The sequence below is a fragment of the Mchenga conophoros genome, linkage group LG22, assembly GCF_057382185.1.
Source record: "Mchenga conophoros isolate Kocher_MC1m ecotype Shallow Benthic linkage group LG22, M_conophoros_male_GT1.1, whole genome shotgun sequence".
Lineage (NCBI taxonomy): Eukaryota > Metazoa > Chordata > Actinopteri > Cichliformes > Cichlidae > Mchenga > Mchenga conophoros.
Window position 1 is genome coordinate 17562010 of NC_140546.1, and position 15086 is coordinate 17577095.

Below are 15086 nucleotides of genomic sequence, written 5' to 3' on the forward strand. Positions count from 1 at the left end.
GCTCTTTAAATGAGACAGATGAGGGAAGAAGCAGTTGACAAACGGAGGTCTGGTGACATGGAAAGACAGAAAAAGAGGGGAAAAGAGCAGTTGTACAGCGAGGTAGAAGAAGACAACAGTGAAAGAGAGGAAGAGGGCAGACAGATAGGTACAGGAAGTGAGGGAAGGAGAGAGAGAGAGGTGGAGAGTGAATCTGTCATTTCAGAAGCTGTATTGAATTGAGCTCTGCGTCAGGATGTGCTCTACATGCTGATGACCCTTCCACATGCGCACACACAAACTCACATACGTACACACACACACACACACACTTAGAGTGGGCTCTGCTTCGTTTTCTGACAAAGTGCTACTGCCCCCTGCTGTCCTGATGGCATATATAATCCACTGTTACCATGACAACAAAAGGGAGGAAAGGGAACTTGAGAGGGATGTATAACGCTGCTGCTAATTTATCTTTCTCCTATTTTTTGTGTGTAATTACTTCCACTCGTGTGCTGATCTTTTCAGAACCAACCAAAACCAGCTGCGATAACCCGGGAACACCACGCTACGGCTCCTTGAATCGGACCTATGGTTTCAAGGTAAATCTGCACTCTCAGACTAGTGCCGTGTCTTTCTACCCAAGAAGTGAACCCAGTAACTAATAGCAGCTGTTGCAAATGAAAGAGAGAGGAAAGAACGAAAGGCAGTAGAGGGAGTCAGAAAGAAAATAAAATGTTAAGACATTCCAATGCAGCGCTTTAAGATTCTTATCCACCGTGCAATGCCATCAGGGAAGCATCTTGTCAGTCCTAAACCACTTGCAGTATGGTAATGGCTCCAGACATACAGCCAGAGTCATAAAGAAGCATATTCAGTGACAACAGGAGCAAGGAGTCCTGCAACAGATGATTTGCCACCCACAGAGTGCTGATCTCAAACAGTGTGGGATGCTTCTGAAACTACTTGAATTCCCAAACCCAAGAACTATAGGAAATGCTTCAAGATTCTTGGAGAACAACCTGCTTACCTATTACCAAAAAATTATAGTCATTTCAACCAAATAACTAATAATTCACTGTTAATTTGTTATTTGGCAGGAAGAAAGCAAGTAAGATATTTTATAAGGATTGCTACCTGCTACCGCACAGGAGGGAAAATATCTAATGGTTGATAAATATTACAGCATTGCCAGGTAGCAAACTTCATTATATGTTTGACTTTTGATTTGTCTCAAATTAAGTCCTGATGAACGGGGAATGCAAGTTGATTTTATACTTCTAATATTTTAAGGAATACAATGGATGCTTGTGCATTTGCATTGACATGCCACAACCACAACTAAACATCTATTTTAATGTACTTCATATTAAAATACTGGTCTTTATCCACACGAATTCACCTGTTGAAATACGAGTAGCATTTATCCTAGCAGTACAACACTATGATGCTCCTCTGAAGATATTCAGACTCCTCTTTACCAATCAGATCTGTTACAATGTCTCTAATGGCTTCTGTGTGCACTTCTGTCTGTGTCCTTATGCCTAGGTTGGGAGTGTGGTGTCATTTCAGTGCCAGCCTGGTCATTTGATTCAGGGATCTTCCTCCAGAACCTGTCAGCCTGATCTAACATGGAGTGGGACGCAACCCGAGTGCATACGTACGAAACACACTGTTTCAATTTGTCAGCCGCTCACCCTTTCATCCCTTCAGACTCTCACTGAAGTGTAACAATGTATCTGTCTAAACCCCGCAGCCCACGCCTGCAAGCAGCCGGAGAGCCCACTCCATGTGGACGTGGTAGGGATGGATCTTCCTGGGTTTGGCTACACCTTGGTGTACAGCTGTCAGCATGGCTACTTCCTGGCGGGGGGTTCTGAACACAGGGTCTGCAAGAGTGACAGCACTTGGACTGGAAAGATGCCGATATGTCGGGGTAAGTACTTCTGTCCTGCTACAGTCATTTCCATTGTTCACATTTCCTTTAAGTGTATCTTTTTTTGATTATCTTATCTGGAGCATTTTAGCTTAAGTGACCAGATAGCAGTGTTTGAGCATGTTTAGCCCAAGGAGACTTTGTCACTTCACACACAGGGACAGACAAGCCATCTGGAGTAGGGGGAGATTTCCTGTTGGGTTGATCAGCCTTTGGATTGGTGGTGAGCCTGGTGGTTCAAAGGCAAAACAGATCAAAAATGTCCCATGGTGTTTTGTCCCTTTGCTAGATTTACCAGGCAGGACCATAAAGGTGAAGTCATGCATTAATCCTGCTTTATCAAGCTCAAACTACAACCTTGTGAGCCATCGCAGAAGAAATGAAAGAATTGCAACATAACCATCCCGTACTGTACATAGTTAATACTGTAAAATATCAATATCAATAACAATACACTGCCTAGCAAACAATGCTACAATTATCTCTTCGTATTGTCTCACAAATTATGAAAAATCATGGAAACACTGAACATTTGAGCCAAAACGTTTAAAGTCCACTCTTCAAATCTCACAAAAAGGTCAATTTGGTAGGTGCTTTGATCATATAGAAGAAATCAGCATCATCTCTGCTATAAATATATAGTTGGCACTCTTTAAAATCTTTTACTTAGTATTGACACATGCTCACACACTGTCTTTTCTGAAACCTTCCACCACGGCTACCACCCAGCTGCCCTGGAGTAGTCTTCAAAATTGGAGCACTTCTAAATCCAATTTAAGGTTCTCGGACAAATAACCTGTTCCTGGCTTGCATGTATTTGTTGCCAACAATAGCTGCATCTTGACGTGATAGTACAAGCTGCTGATGGTGAATAGAAAAAGTGTCTTGAAGCCGGTTTTAAAAGGATCTAATATACACAGCAGTTATTGGTCATTGATCATTAACCTTATTTGCATTTCAATCTACAAGTAACCAGTAAATAGGTTTGTCTTGCTCGACCCTTTTTCGGCCCACTTCTCACTCATCATTGTGACCAAGAGTGACTGCCGCTGCATTTTAATGTGGTTACTTGTTAGTATGAATTGCACTCTCCCCTGGATAACATGGTTGATTAGGGAGGTTGGCTGCAAACTAAAGCATTTTAAAATATTTCGTGCTGTGCCCCTGCTGCCCTGCTCAGGAGTTTTGATATGACATTATCTTCTTTTTCTCTTTCTCTGGCTGTGTGTGTAGCCGGAGAGAAGAAAAAACCTGTGAAGCCAGTAACAGGAACCCCCAGCCCCAAACTAAACGGTCAGTTCTACTACTATCTTTCCTATTCCAGTCTTTTCATTCCTTGTCTATTGTTGACTTATCTATTCCGTTTTAGTCTGGCTTAATCTGTCGTTCGATAAATTCAGCTCAGCTCCTTTTCACTCTGCTACGTTCTGCTCCACAGTGCTGCTCTTGTTTTTCTTATGCTCTTGTCGATTTTGTTGCACTTTACTGCTTTCTATGGTAGTTCTAAATAATTTATTTTTCCTCACTACACAGAGAAAGGTAAATTAACTACTGTGAAATTCTGCTCTTCTTTATGCTTGTCTTTTTCTGCCATACTGTGTGCACTTATCTGCATAAAATGCACACATGCTGAGCAGTTATATACACCAGTTTGCTACAACATTAAAACCACCTGCCTGTTGCCTGGCGAAAAGTTTAACAGAAAGAGTTAATAAAGCAAAGGCAAGGAGCCCAGTAAAAGAAGGCTTAGCTCACTCTCTCTATCCAACCACCAGGACGCCCTGCAGAGAGCAATAAAAATGTAAGTAGCATAGATAAAGGGATGAAGGCAGGGCAAAACGGCAAAGAAGAGAGCCAGTTTAGCTAACTATGTTGAGGTCAACAATGCAGCGAAAACTGAAGACAGATCATCACCTTAAGTAGTAACAGCAGACTCCACACAGGTGAGTGGCAGGAACCCCAGACAAGTCACACCCCACAAGGCCAGATTAATGACACACACAAAACTGATTCATGCAAGACAGAAAGAGAGAGGGAGACAAACAGAGAGAGAAAATGATGAGTCAGCACAGGAGGACAGTACCATCATAGGGGTTAATGCTGTTTAATGTTGATTGGTGCAGGCAGTTCTTCTCATTTTGTTTTTTAAAGATTGGAGCGGACCGTAATCTAATTCATATTCTCTTCTTTTTCGTAGTTCCAGATGATGTCTTTGCTCCCAACTACATATGGAAGGGTTCCTATAATTACCGTGGGAGGAAGCAGCCTATAACACTGAGCATCACCAGCTTTAACTCCACAACGGGGAGAGTCAATGTTACCCTTAGCAACGGCAACATGGAACTGCTCCTGTCAGGCATGTTACGCTAGGTTTAATTGTTCAGTAATCTACTGAAAGCACTTTGAGTAGATTACCACATAAGTGCTGTGACATGACAGGCCATCGTTGTAATAAAATGTAGCTATAATACTAAAATATGCTGTATTGATCCATTGGCAAAACTGTAAGCAAGCAACCAAACAGAATTGAGAGCACTTTTATTCTTTATTGTTGCTTTTTGTTAATGATTGAAATTCATTTCTTTTTACTATGCTTCTTTGCAGCATTGTTGTACACACACATTCACTCACTCAGACAGACACTTACTCACACACATACCTCCCAGGGTTGCACAATAGCGTCAGCAGGGGGTTAAGACCCTATTAAAACACAAATCCTGTTGAAGCTAGAATTGCTTCCTGGAGTCGCAGAGTGCACAAACACCATATCACAAAACCGCGCCGCTATCAGACATTCGTCTTCTGGCTTAAAGGAGCAGCTTTAGATCAATAACAGCTAAAGCTGCACTCACACAGTCACAGAAAGGCCAGTGGCCAGTTACATAAAACTTGCATGTTTTTTTCTGTTTAAGATGTCAAGTTTTCTTTACCCAGGGAATATTTTGAAAGGCAGCAGGGGTTTGGTGTTTTGGGAAATGTGCATACTTTGTATTTTATTTCCAAAAGTGAAGCTGGAAGAATATATCAGTTAGCTATATTTGTATTAGATTGGAGACATGAAAAACAGCCGTCGCTCTCACCTTTTTATGAGTTCATGAATTGAATTTCTTCGCTTAACTTCAGTTTCCTGGTTTTCTCTTTAAAAAAAAATCATCCATTTTTTAAAATAAACATTTTCTTTATTTTGCAGCTCCATTCAGTTTGCTGTCTTCTTTGTATCCCGATAAAATGTCAGAACTAACGACATGTATTTTGCTGGTGCACCAGACAAAGTAGAAACACGTGCTGTAGGATCTAATGAACTATAGTGAGCAAGCCATTAAACCATGTACCATGTGCAAACCAAGTATAAATCACGTGTTTATTCTTCACCCTCTAGGAGTGTACAAGGCGTCCGAGGCCAGGCTGTTGCTGCTGATGTATCAGGTGAATTATGTGAACCAGGGAAACCAACTAAAAGATTCAGCCATCTCTCCCGCCAAGATTATAGATGATTCCTGGACCATGGATGGATTTGTAAGTCCCAGCCGATAAAATCAACCTAACCATATTCAGTTGAGCTGGATTTACATTGAAGCCATTTGACTTTGTGTAAATATAAGTCAGTGAAATATTTAAACTACACCAGCTATCAGAGACTACCATCTCTGCCAAGGCCAATGTTCTTTCTTGCAATTTTAAACACAGCCCTCCAGATCGGAGCCAACATTTAATGTGTCCCTTTGCCTGCCCATGCACCACCTCATCACCAGGTTTCACGACATTCGCTTTGGTAGTTTTTGTGAAATCTTGCCAAAGGAGGAAAAAGAAAATAAACAAGGCTCCCTGAAAATACACCTTATACAAAGATTTCAGCAAAACCCAAACATCATCTTCGATTCATTTGCTCTGTAGTGTTGACATGGAACCAGAAGATAACCATTCTTTGTCCCTCTGTTTTTCTCTTCACAGTTGTTTTCCTTTCCTCTCCCGCCTAAACAATTTCTCAACCGCTCTTTCTTTTTAATCTACAGGTATCAGCAGAGCCCGATGGCTCTAGTTACGTATTCCAGGGTTCTATTCAGGGAAAAGACTATGGACAGTTTGGACTGCAAAGATTGGGTAATTCTCTTTCGATTTTGCCAGCAGCACCAAATAATACTGGCTCCTTTGGAATTCAGCAATGAATGACTACAATTGATAGTAAAATCAGGCAGACTGCTTCAAACTAATTCAGTAAGTAATCTTGGAGCTTCTAGGGACTTTATTGCTGCAACAGGGACAGCCATGCAGTGCATTCTCAACAAGAGGAAAAGCTGCTCTTTAGACTTAAAAGGTTGGAGCTGTGCAAGAAGACTACAAGCTCCCGAGTCCAATGTGAGCTGCAAGTCGCCTGCAAGATGCTAAGCAGATAATAATCATTATCTGGTAGCATCCACGTCCACTTCCAATTACCAGAGCCCCTACCTTAATTATCATAGTTACAACTAATAAAAATTTGGTTGGTTATTTGCTGAACAACTTAGCTTGAAAGCCTTTTGTTCCAAACCCGCAACAATATTTCTTGTTGTATCAAATCACTTTGATGACAGTGTATTTCCTGGTTTGTCGCAGGTCTGAATATGTCGGAGAGTCAAAACTCGCCACCCCCCCAGCTTGGTACCAACAGCAGCTCTGTGGCTATCGCCATCCTGGTGCCTTTCTTTGCTCTGATCTTTACCGGTTTTGGCTTTTATCTCTACAAACAAAGGTATTTGTTGAAAAAAGTAAACCTGCACGTATCCCTTTGAAGTGTCATTCAGCTGCATTTCAGCAGCTGAAAGGAATACATTCCTGTCATTGCATCGTGGTTTCATTTGTGTTTTCCATTAACAACGTGCAAAAAGTAAAAAGGCATTGTTAACATTTTAAGAAGCTGTCTAATTCGTGATAACAATGCCTTACTCAATGGTTTGGTTGTTGCAGTGCTCAAAGACAGTTAAGTCACTGTCTGTTGCAAACTGTGCCGCAAAACAACTCTGTTTAGGAGGTGATAAATTGGATTTTTCAGAGATATGGTTTAAGCACAAATGACTTGTGTTCGCATTGTTAACAGATGCAAATAACTTCTGTTCTGCTGTTAATATCTAAAAAAAAAAAGGCTTGCTGAAGGAATTAGTTTTGGATGAGCTGATTGGAATCTCACTAGGCTTCCTAAAAAGTGCAACACGCTCTCTAATCCTTCTTAAGGCTTGTTTACAATGCTTCTACTCTCAAGACTGCATTCTGTATTGTCCACTGGCTGCTCAGTAATGTTAACATGAATAGGCAATTAGAGCATTTCTGCTTCTTCAATGGTGTATTTATGATTTCTTTATGTGTGTGGTTTTCTTTGTTGTTTTTTTCACAGAACCACACCAAAAACACAATACACAGGATGCTCAGTCCATGAAAACAACAACGGCCAGGCCGCCTTTGAGAACCCCATGTACAACACCAATGCCAAGGCTGTGGAGGGGAAGGCTGTTAGGTTTGATCCAAATCTAAACACCGTATGCACCATGGTTTGAGGATCGACTGACCTTACTTGAATTTAATGACTCAGATATCCAATGGGACCACGGCCGGTAAGAGACGACGAAAGACAAAAGCTCCGTGCTTCGATGCAAACTTCACCATGAACGACATGGTCTGCACACTGATTACAAAAGACCTTCATTCCCAGTCCAGAAACCTAATCGAACCCAGCTCTCCAGCTGAAACCAAAACCCAGCATTGGTTTCCGTCACTGAAAGCATTTTGTATCCGCAAATGAAATTTGAACAAGTATGAACACAAAAGGTCTGCTGCCTTTGATAGAAGCAAGCAGCCAGTGTGAACTCAATGGGAGATGTAACATCAAGAGATGGAAAGGGATACTACTGAATGGAAAACCATACTGGCTATTATCTGTCTCTAACCCCAAGACTCAGCGGGTCACGGATTCTTTATAATTGGATTCCAAACCAGATACATCCATTATACTCTAACCTCTTATTTAACCTCTCTCACTATCTATAATATGAGTACTAATGATTAAGCCATGACCTGCTAGTTGGACATCATGACATGTTATCACAACCCAATGCCAAATTTTGTATGTCACACAAAGTTGTGAAGAGGACCCAGAGTGGGATCTATGATCACTTGTGCCTGGAGAAAGAGAGCGCACATCATCAGAGCCCAGCTGTAGTTGGAAATCAAAGAGATAATCCGCTAAAAAATATTTTTCATATGTAACATGTTGTCAAACTGACTGTATTAAACAGGTCCTTAAATATGGAAAAAAAAAAAGAACAAACGTAATCACAATGACCACAGATGGGGAGATGTGACATGAAGATGATGTCATAAAAGACACTGTGATGTTAAGAAAACTGTTTCTATCTATTTGGTTTCAACACTGACAGTACAAAGAGAACACTGTCACCAGCAGACCATCAGTAAACCGGACTAATGCTTTGTGAAGAGGAAACTATGTCTGAAACAACCATGGAATACAACACCCTAACAGCCAGACAGGACAACCTCCTGTCTCCATTACAACCAGAGGCTGGTATTACCAGCCAGTATTTGTCTTTTTTTCTATTGAAATGGGATCTAAGATGGCTAATGTTAGCAGACAGTTGCGAAAGTTGCTTTGAAAAGAGACTAACTCCTAAGCGAAGGATAAGGGCATCCTTGGAGATGGAGCTGTAATCCTAACTGAACTGGGATTAGAGCACAGCAAAACTAAAAGGAGTCTAAAGGGGAGCTAGCACTTAGAGAACGGATGAGAGACTGTCTCATCTAAAGGATAAACTGCCTCTTCCCATCCAATGGATAAGAGAGGAGGCTAAGGAGATGGAGACAGACCCTAACTGAACTGGAAGTAGACTAAGGGAGTCATTAAGAGAAAAAAGAAGATTTTGAAATTGTAACCCAGCCAATCAGAGCCTGTCTAACCTGAAATCATTTACTGGGAGAGGTCAGCCCTCCCTCTACATAATGAATCAGATCAGACAGAATATGAGGTAAGATGTTCCTGATCCTGCGAATTTAAATGGATTTTGACCAGAAAGACACTAAATGGATACAGAGGACTCTGATGGACTAACAAAGAGAAAGACTTTGACAAACAGAGAAAGCTCTGGCACTAAAGCACATTTCATGGGAACACTACCTGTCTGCCCGCTGAGAGATGGACTAGCATAGGGACGGAAAGGTTACTGACAGGGTGAATGACAGACACAAATGATGACAGGTACACATACAAAATCTGGAGAGTCAGGTAGAGACAAGTGGTATTAACAGTCATGCAATGAGACAGACAGGTTCAAAGAAGATGAGCCTGGTCTCGGACTGTTGCAGGCTCCATCCATGTCTCCACTTCACAGACAGTTTAAACACAGATTTACAGGCTTACAGAAGGACAGACAGGAGGCAGAGACAGACATGAACTGATAGACAGGCTAAAAGAAAGGCAACAAGGTTGTAACCCTACAATTGTGGACACTGTTCCACTGTAATTCTGCACTCTGAGAGTGCTTATCTTCTTTCTTTCTTACTGCTGCAGAATCTTCTGATCTGTAAATCTATTGCATATATATATTCGGGAGCATTCACCACCTATATTTTTGTGCTATATATTTACCACAGGGGAGGGGCTAAAGGGTAAAGACAGATTATAGCAGAGTTTTTAGAAAAAAAGAAAGAAACATCGGAATAAAAGACATTATAATTACGTGCTATTCACAGAAGTCACAAGCAGTATTTTGGTTTCTTTGTAACATTAAGCTGGTTTATTTGAATTCGTTCTGTATTTTGAAGACCCTCACACATGCACCGTCTTTCCCACTGGGGCAATTATGAGCATCAGTGGTATTGTTGTTGTCGTTACTGTTGAGATGCAAGGTTTGCCAGCAACAATTATGCTTTTTAAATGGGTTTTAGTCTACATTTATCACAGGTGGCAGATTTCCAAAACCTGTTAGAGTTTGTACTTGTTTGCCATTTTTCCGAATCCTGCACTGGAGATGTTGGACAATAAAAATATGTAATTATCTCCACTGACACACCAACAACATTTTAAGGGTGAAGCTAAAGACAGCGTAACAGCTGGGATTTCTGAACTAGCTGGCGCAGTGAGGACACAGAAAATAGTGAATTAAAACTCTTGTACTTTTAAAAATAGCTGTTTATTTAGTTATGTTTTAAATCTATAATAGATTACTAGTATACTTCAAACCTTTCTGTCATCATGGCAACACAGAAAATCGAGCTTTTAATGGAGCCCATTTGTTTGATAGACAAACTCTCATCCAGCTCCGTCTCTGGATATTTTTATCATCTCTTACAGTACAAGGCCACAATAAAAGAAAACATACAATTGGGCTGAAGTGCTTATTAACAATGAAAACTGATAAAATTGCCCAAAATTGAGTTTTTAAATAGATATATTGATCAAATTTGAGTTACATAACATGTCATATTGTGTTTCTATTATATATTTTATATAAGGAAACGGGACAAACATAAAAGAGATTAACAAATACTTGCAATACTTAGGATCTGTTTTTCAATACACTTCAGAATTATGACAATTTTTAAATAAATTTTATTTAGTTGCAAAACATACACAGTTTAATCTGCAGGAACCAGGATGTTATATCTCACTTGTGGCAGCTAAATGTGTCTGTTGCCACATAAAGTGTGTATAAATTAAAGACTACTTAAATTACATATTATTAGTAGATGTTGTTTGATAGTTGGTGCACCAACAAATAGATGATGCTTTTTGTTAAGCCCAAAACATGTTTTAAGGACAATATATGAGGAAAATATGATTAAATAGACAACTTGATGGCCTTCTTGTAAAGTGATGCAGCAAAGCTACTATTAAAAAATATATTCAGCTCACAGCACACATGGCATCTGAACCCTACGTATGGATTTCTTTCGTGTCTCAGTATCTTACTCAGGATGCCTTCAGTGTGAATCAGAATCACACCACAGACAGACCTGATCGTCTTTAGGTGATCTTACAATCTATTTTGCCCGTTTTCTAACATCCACATCATGTTAAATCAGTAGACCCCATTTGACTCTTTAGGTTTAAAGGTTTGCATTATCTTTGGCACTACAAGTCTCCAACATGAGTGTTGCTCAACAACAGACAGATTTTAATGACACGCATGTCTGTGTTCAGTGAATGTCAAATCTTATAATCTATTTATAATCATGAACTGACCCATTTATCATAATGCTCGACTATTTGAAACCAACGCTTGTTTTGTTCTTTTTCTTATTTCATGCATATTGCATAAAAGCAGCCATATGATCTCAATTTTATATATTTATTTATTTTTTGTTGTGATTGTTGTTGTTCCAGTGTGATCTGCCACCTTTTGATAAACACTCTGCAACGTTTTCTATATTTTGCCCCTATCTGCCACTGTTGTTGCACTTGATATCAGCCTTTCTAATGATTTCATGTACCATAAATGAACCACTGCTGAGAGATGAGTAGATGTTTGAGTTTTTGTATGAAACCTTTCAGAGTAAATCAACTATCACGAGGGAAGGGCCTGGTAGTAAACCATATTAATTGGTCTTAACAGGAGGCAGAAATAGAAGTATCAATCAGCATTAGTCATTGTTTTGCAGCTTTGTTGCTCATTGAATAAAAGTGTTTGTTTTTGTTGTTTTCTTTTTGAAGAATCTGGTTTCACGAACGAGAGGCTGAATTTTGTTAGTTTTGGGGTCCCGCACATGATGGATAACTAGACTTTTTAATGAGTCTGGGTGCCAGGGTGAACAAAAACATCCACTTTGTTTTAAGAACCCCCGCTGCTGTGACCACAGGCGCCAACCACATCCAGCTGACAAGAAAACTCCTTTTAAAGTCGTTACTGATTTAAAGGCAAAGGTAGCTGCGGCTTCCTTGTTTATCCATGCTGTGACTGTGCCGCACTTCATCGCTATCATGACATCGTTTCTTATTACAGGTCGGATTGATTGTTACCGCTCTTGTGGTTGTTGTTGTTGCTTTTGTTGCCGTTTCTTCAGTATGAATCTGACACAGTGCCTACCAAAAACCACGAGACCCTCCCTTTCACTCTGTCTCACACGCACGCACACATGCATACATACAAACACACACACCTGCTCCAGCGCCCTCTGCTCCCCTCACTCATCATCAGAGGTCATTTTTTTCTAAGCTTCAGTCTATTTTGCCACAAGCTTTTCCTACTGACTGACTGCAATAAGACCCTTGTGATTTGAAAGACTTAAAGCCGTTCCTGCCTGGGGGACATTGGAAATATTCACCATTTGAGAAAAAAAAAAAGATGAAATATAGAATAAAAAAGTGTTTTGTACAGAAATATATTTTTATGATGAAATAATTTGTAAAATGTATGACTCTATTATGTAAATTTTCAATGCAATGTAAAATTAAAAAAGGCTAATTGCTTTTGTAAAAAAAGAAAGTGTGTTTTTCATTATTGTCTCGTTACTTTTAATGACTTTCTGAAAACTGGAAATTATAACCACTTTAGCTGAGTTATGCCTAGCAAACACCTGAACATATTTCTCTTTATGAGGAAAGCAGCGTTGAGGCTACAGCTTAAAATATGTGAGATTAAGTGTTGCAGTGTAAATTGATGTGAAATTTAAATGTTGCTTTAGGTGCAAATGTGACTTGAAAACTAGTTTTCAAAGTCAGGAAATCCCTTGCAGGGGAAATACAGCAGGCGCAATGTGTACTGAAATGAATATAAATACAGCGTCGCTACAGTATCTCACCTTGAGATGAGCTCCCTAAACTTCTTCCATTCAAGAACCGTGGAAGTTCTTATCACTGGAAATCCAACATTATTATTTGCTGCTGCACCTTGCTGGAAAAGAAGCAAGAAATAGGGAAGAGGAGACAGCGCAGTTTTCACTGGTCAAAAGGTAGTTAAGCAAAGGCATGCACACATTTGTTCACGTATATGCAGTAACAATAGGAAATTAGAAGAGCCACTTCATGTTACGATATAGCAGAATCTGCATCTGGCTAATATTCCCTTTACAGGTGAAGAAGACCCCGACATACTTAAGCATATTCATTTAAGGCATATCAAGAGCATCGATACCTGCGCTGGTATTGGTATTGAATCGATACTAGCACAATTGGATCGATACTTTGCTTCTATTCGCTAAGTTTAGTATGTAGCTTGTTGAATAGTGTTAAATTAATTAATTTTTTAGAAATAAAAGTTTTGTGTTGACTGTCACGTGTGGTGTATTTATATCTTATACATTTAAAAAACAGAAGTTGACTCAAAGTGCTTTAACATAAATAGACACCCAGAGTGGAAAGCAGTGCAAATAAATGTAAACTCGGCTTCTCATGACACTCATCTTTTATCAAGATGGATGTCACATTTAACCTGAGACTGAATTTTGTGTAATTTCTATACAAAACTTAAAACAAATATGAAAAAAAGTTTTCAAACCAGGCTCCAGATGCTTTCAGCGTCAACTCCAGACCGCCGACAGGTCTCGCACACAACAGCCATTTTATCACTTGACGCATACTGCTCCGACTGCTAAGGTCACTACCTGGGTTATGCCATGTCGCAAGTTTTTTGAGGTGCTTTTGTGATACTTAATGGATCAGATTACATTTTTTTTCTCCTCGATATCCGATCCAGTAATTTAGGTCAGGATTGGACCGATACTGTATATCGGATTGGCCCATCCCTAATATGTATTAAGGCCATGGTAACTACATAAATTGCAAAAAACAGAAAATAAAAGTGCAAAAAACTACAAAAAAATTGAAAATCGTTTTTGTTTTCTTTTTGTTTTTTACACATATTTCTAGTTAGAGAAATTTCAGAGGTATATCTCTCAAAACTGTAAATGCAAAAAGTTGCACAAAATAGTTTCCAACCACAGGAAATTTAATTTACATTTTAAGTGTCTTCATAGTTTTCTTTTTGAGATACATCATTTTTTTTATATATAGTGCAGGAAAAACGAAATAAACGAAATAAATATTATAATGCAAATTTAGCATGTGCATCAGAATAAACTATTTCCAACAGTGTCATTTGAGTTCTAAGCATCCCAGTAACTATACAGAAAAGCATGAAGTCAAACATGACTTTTAAAAACACCTGTATAGCTTTATTAATGCCCGAAGGGGAAAAAAACTACGTTTCCCCACGAGATATAACGTCACTTCCGGTTTTGGCAGGTAATCCGATTATTAAGTGATGATGTGACGAATCCTACTTCCGGGCCTAAAGTAGTCTGCGTTTAATATGGCTTTTGTGTTGTTAACGTGTTTAATGTTATGTATTTTCTTCTATTTAATCTCAAAAGCTCCTAAAAAAAAGTCAGTGATCACCGTTGACCTCTCTCGGCTTTTATTACCGCTAATCATTTATTTAAGCTCAGTTTTTAAAATAATAATAATGGATTGGATTTATATAGCGCTTTTCTAGGCACCCAAAGCGCTTTACAATACCACTATTCATTCACTCTCACATTCATACACTGGTGGAGGCAAGCTACAGTTGTAGCCACAGATGCCCTGGGGCAGACTGACAGAAGCGAGGCTGCCATATCGCGCCATCGGCCCCTCTGGCCAACACCAGTAGGCAAGTAGGGTAAAGTGTCTTGCCCAAGGACACAACGACCAGGACAGAGAGCCCAGGGATCGAACCGGTGACCTTCCGGTTACAGATGCGATTCCCAACCCAGCCCATGCAGCAGTATATGAATGACTGACCTCGTATTGTGGATGGATTATCTCAGTTGTTCTCCTGGCTGAAGTTTGGTCCTTTTACAGCATCCTGCCATGCGATTACATTTGTTCCTGACCACCACGTTAACTTTTATCGAGTGGAAAAAAAGTTAGCTTGTTTATATTATGCTAACATAGCTGTGTCGCTAGCGGTCACGTAGCACATCATTATATACCAGCCAAGGCTGGACTGGGACAAAAAATCGCCCCGGGCATTTTGACTAGAGACCGGCCCACCAGGATAAAGATTGAAAATGTGACGTCATTCAGGGGTAAAACTGCAAAGGATTCTGGGAACTTGTGGCAAGAGGTACTAGCGCACGCAGGCTTTCAATTGAACTCAGTTACACAGCGATAAAAAGAAACACAAAAAATGGCAAGAAGCTGTTGTATTAT

General features: G+C 39.8%; 1 protein-coding gene across 2 annotated transcripts in view; it reads left to right on the plus strand.

Moving 5' to 3' along the window:
• Window positions 1-12381, plus strand: part of csmd3b (CUB and Sushi multiple domains 3b) — a 421680-nt gene extending 409299 nt beyond the window's left edge. For both annotated transcript variants that reach the window (XM_085261673.1, XM_085261674.1), the window contains exons 64-72: window positions 508-581; window positions 1528-1639; window positions 1736-1915; window positions 3149-3208; window positions 4113-4271; window positions 5295-5431; window positions 5929-6016; window positions 6509-6644; window positions 7284-12381. In XM_085261673.1, coding sequence (XP_085117799.1) covers window positions 508-581; window positions 1528-1639; window positions 1736-1915; window positions 3149-3208; window positions 4113-4271; window positions 5295-5431; window positions 5929-6016; window positions 6509-6644; window positions 7284-7443 — 1106 coding nt within the window. In that variant the 3' untranslated portion in view covers window positions 7444-12381. The remainder of the gene's footprint in view (window positions 1-507; window positions 582-1527; window positions 1640-1735; window positions 1916-3148; window positions 3209-4112; window positions 4272-5294; window positions 5432-5928; window positions 6017-6508; window positions 6645-7283) is intronic.
• The last annotated feature ends 2705 nt before the right edge of the window (window positions 12382-15086 follow it).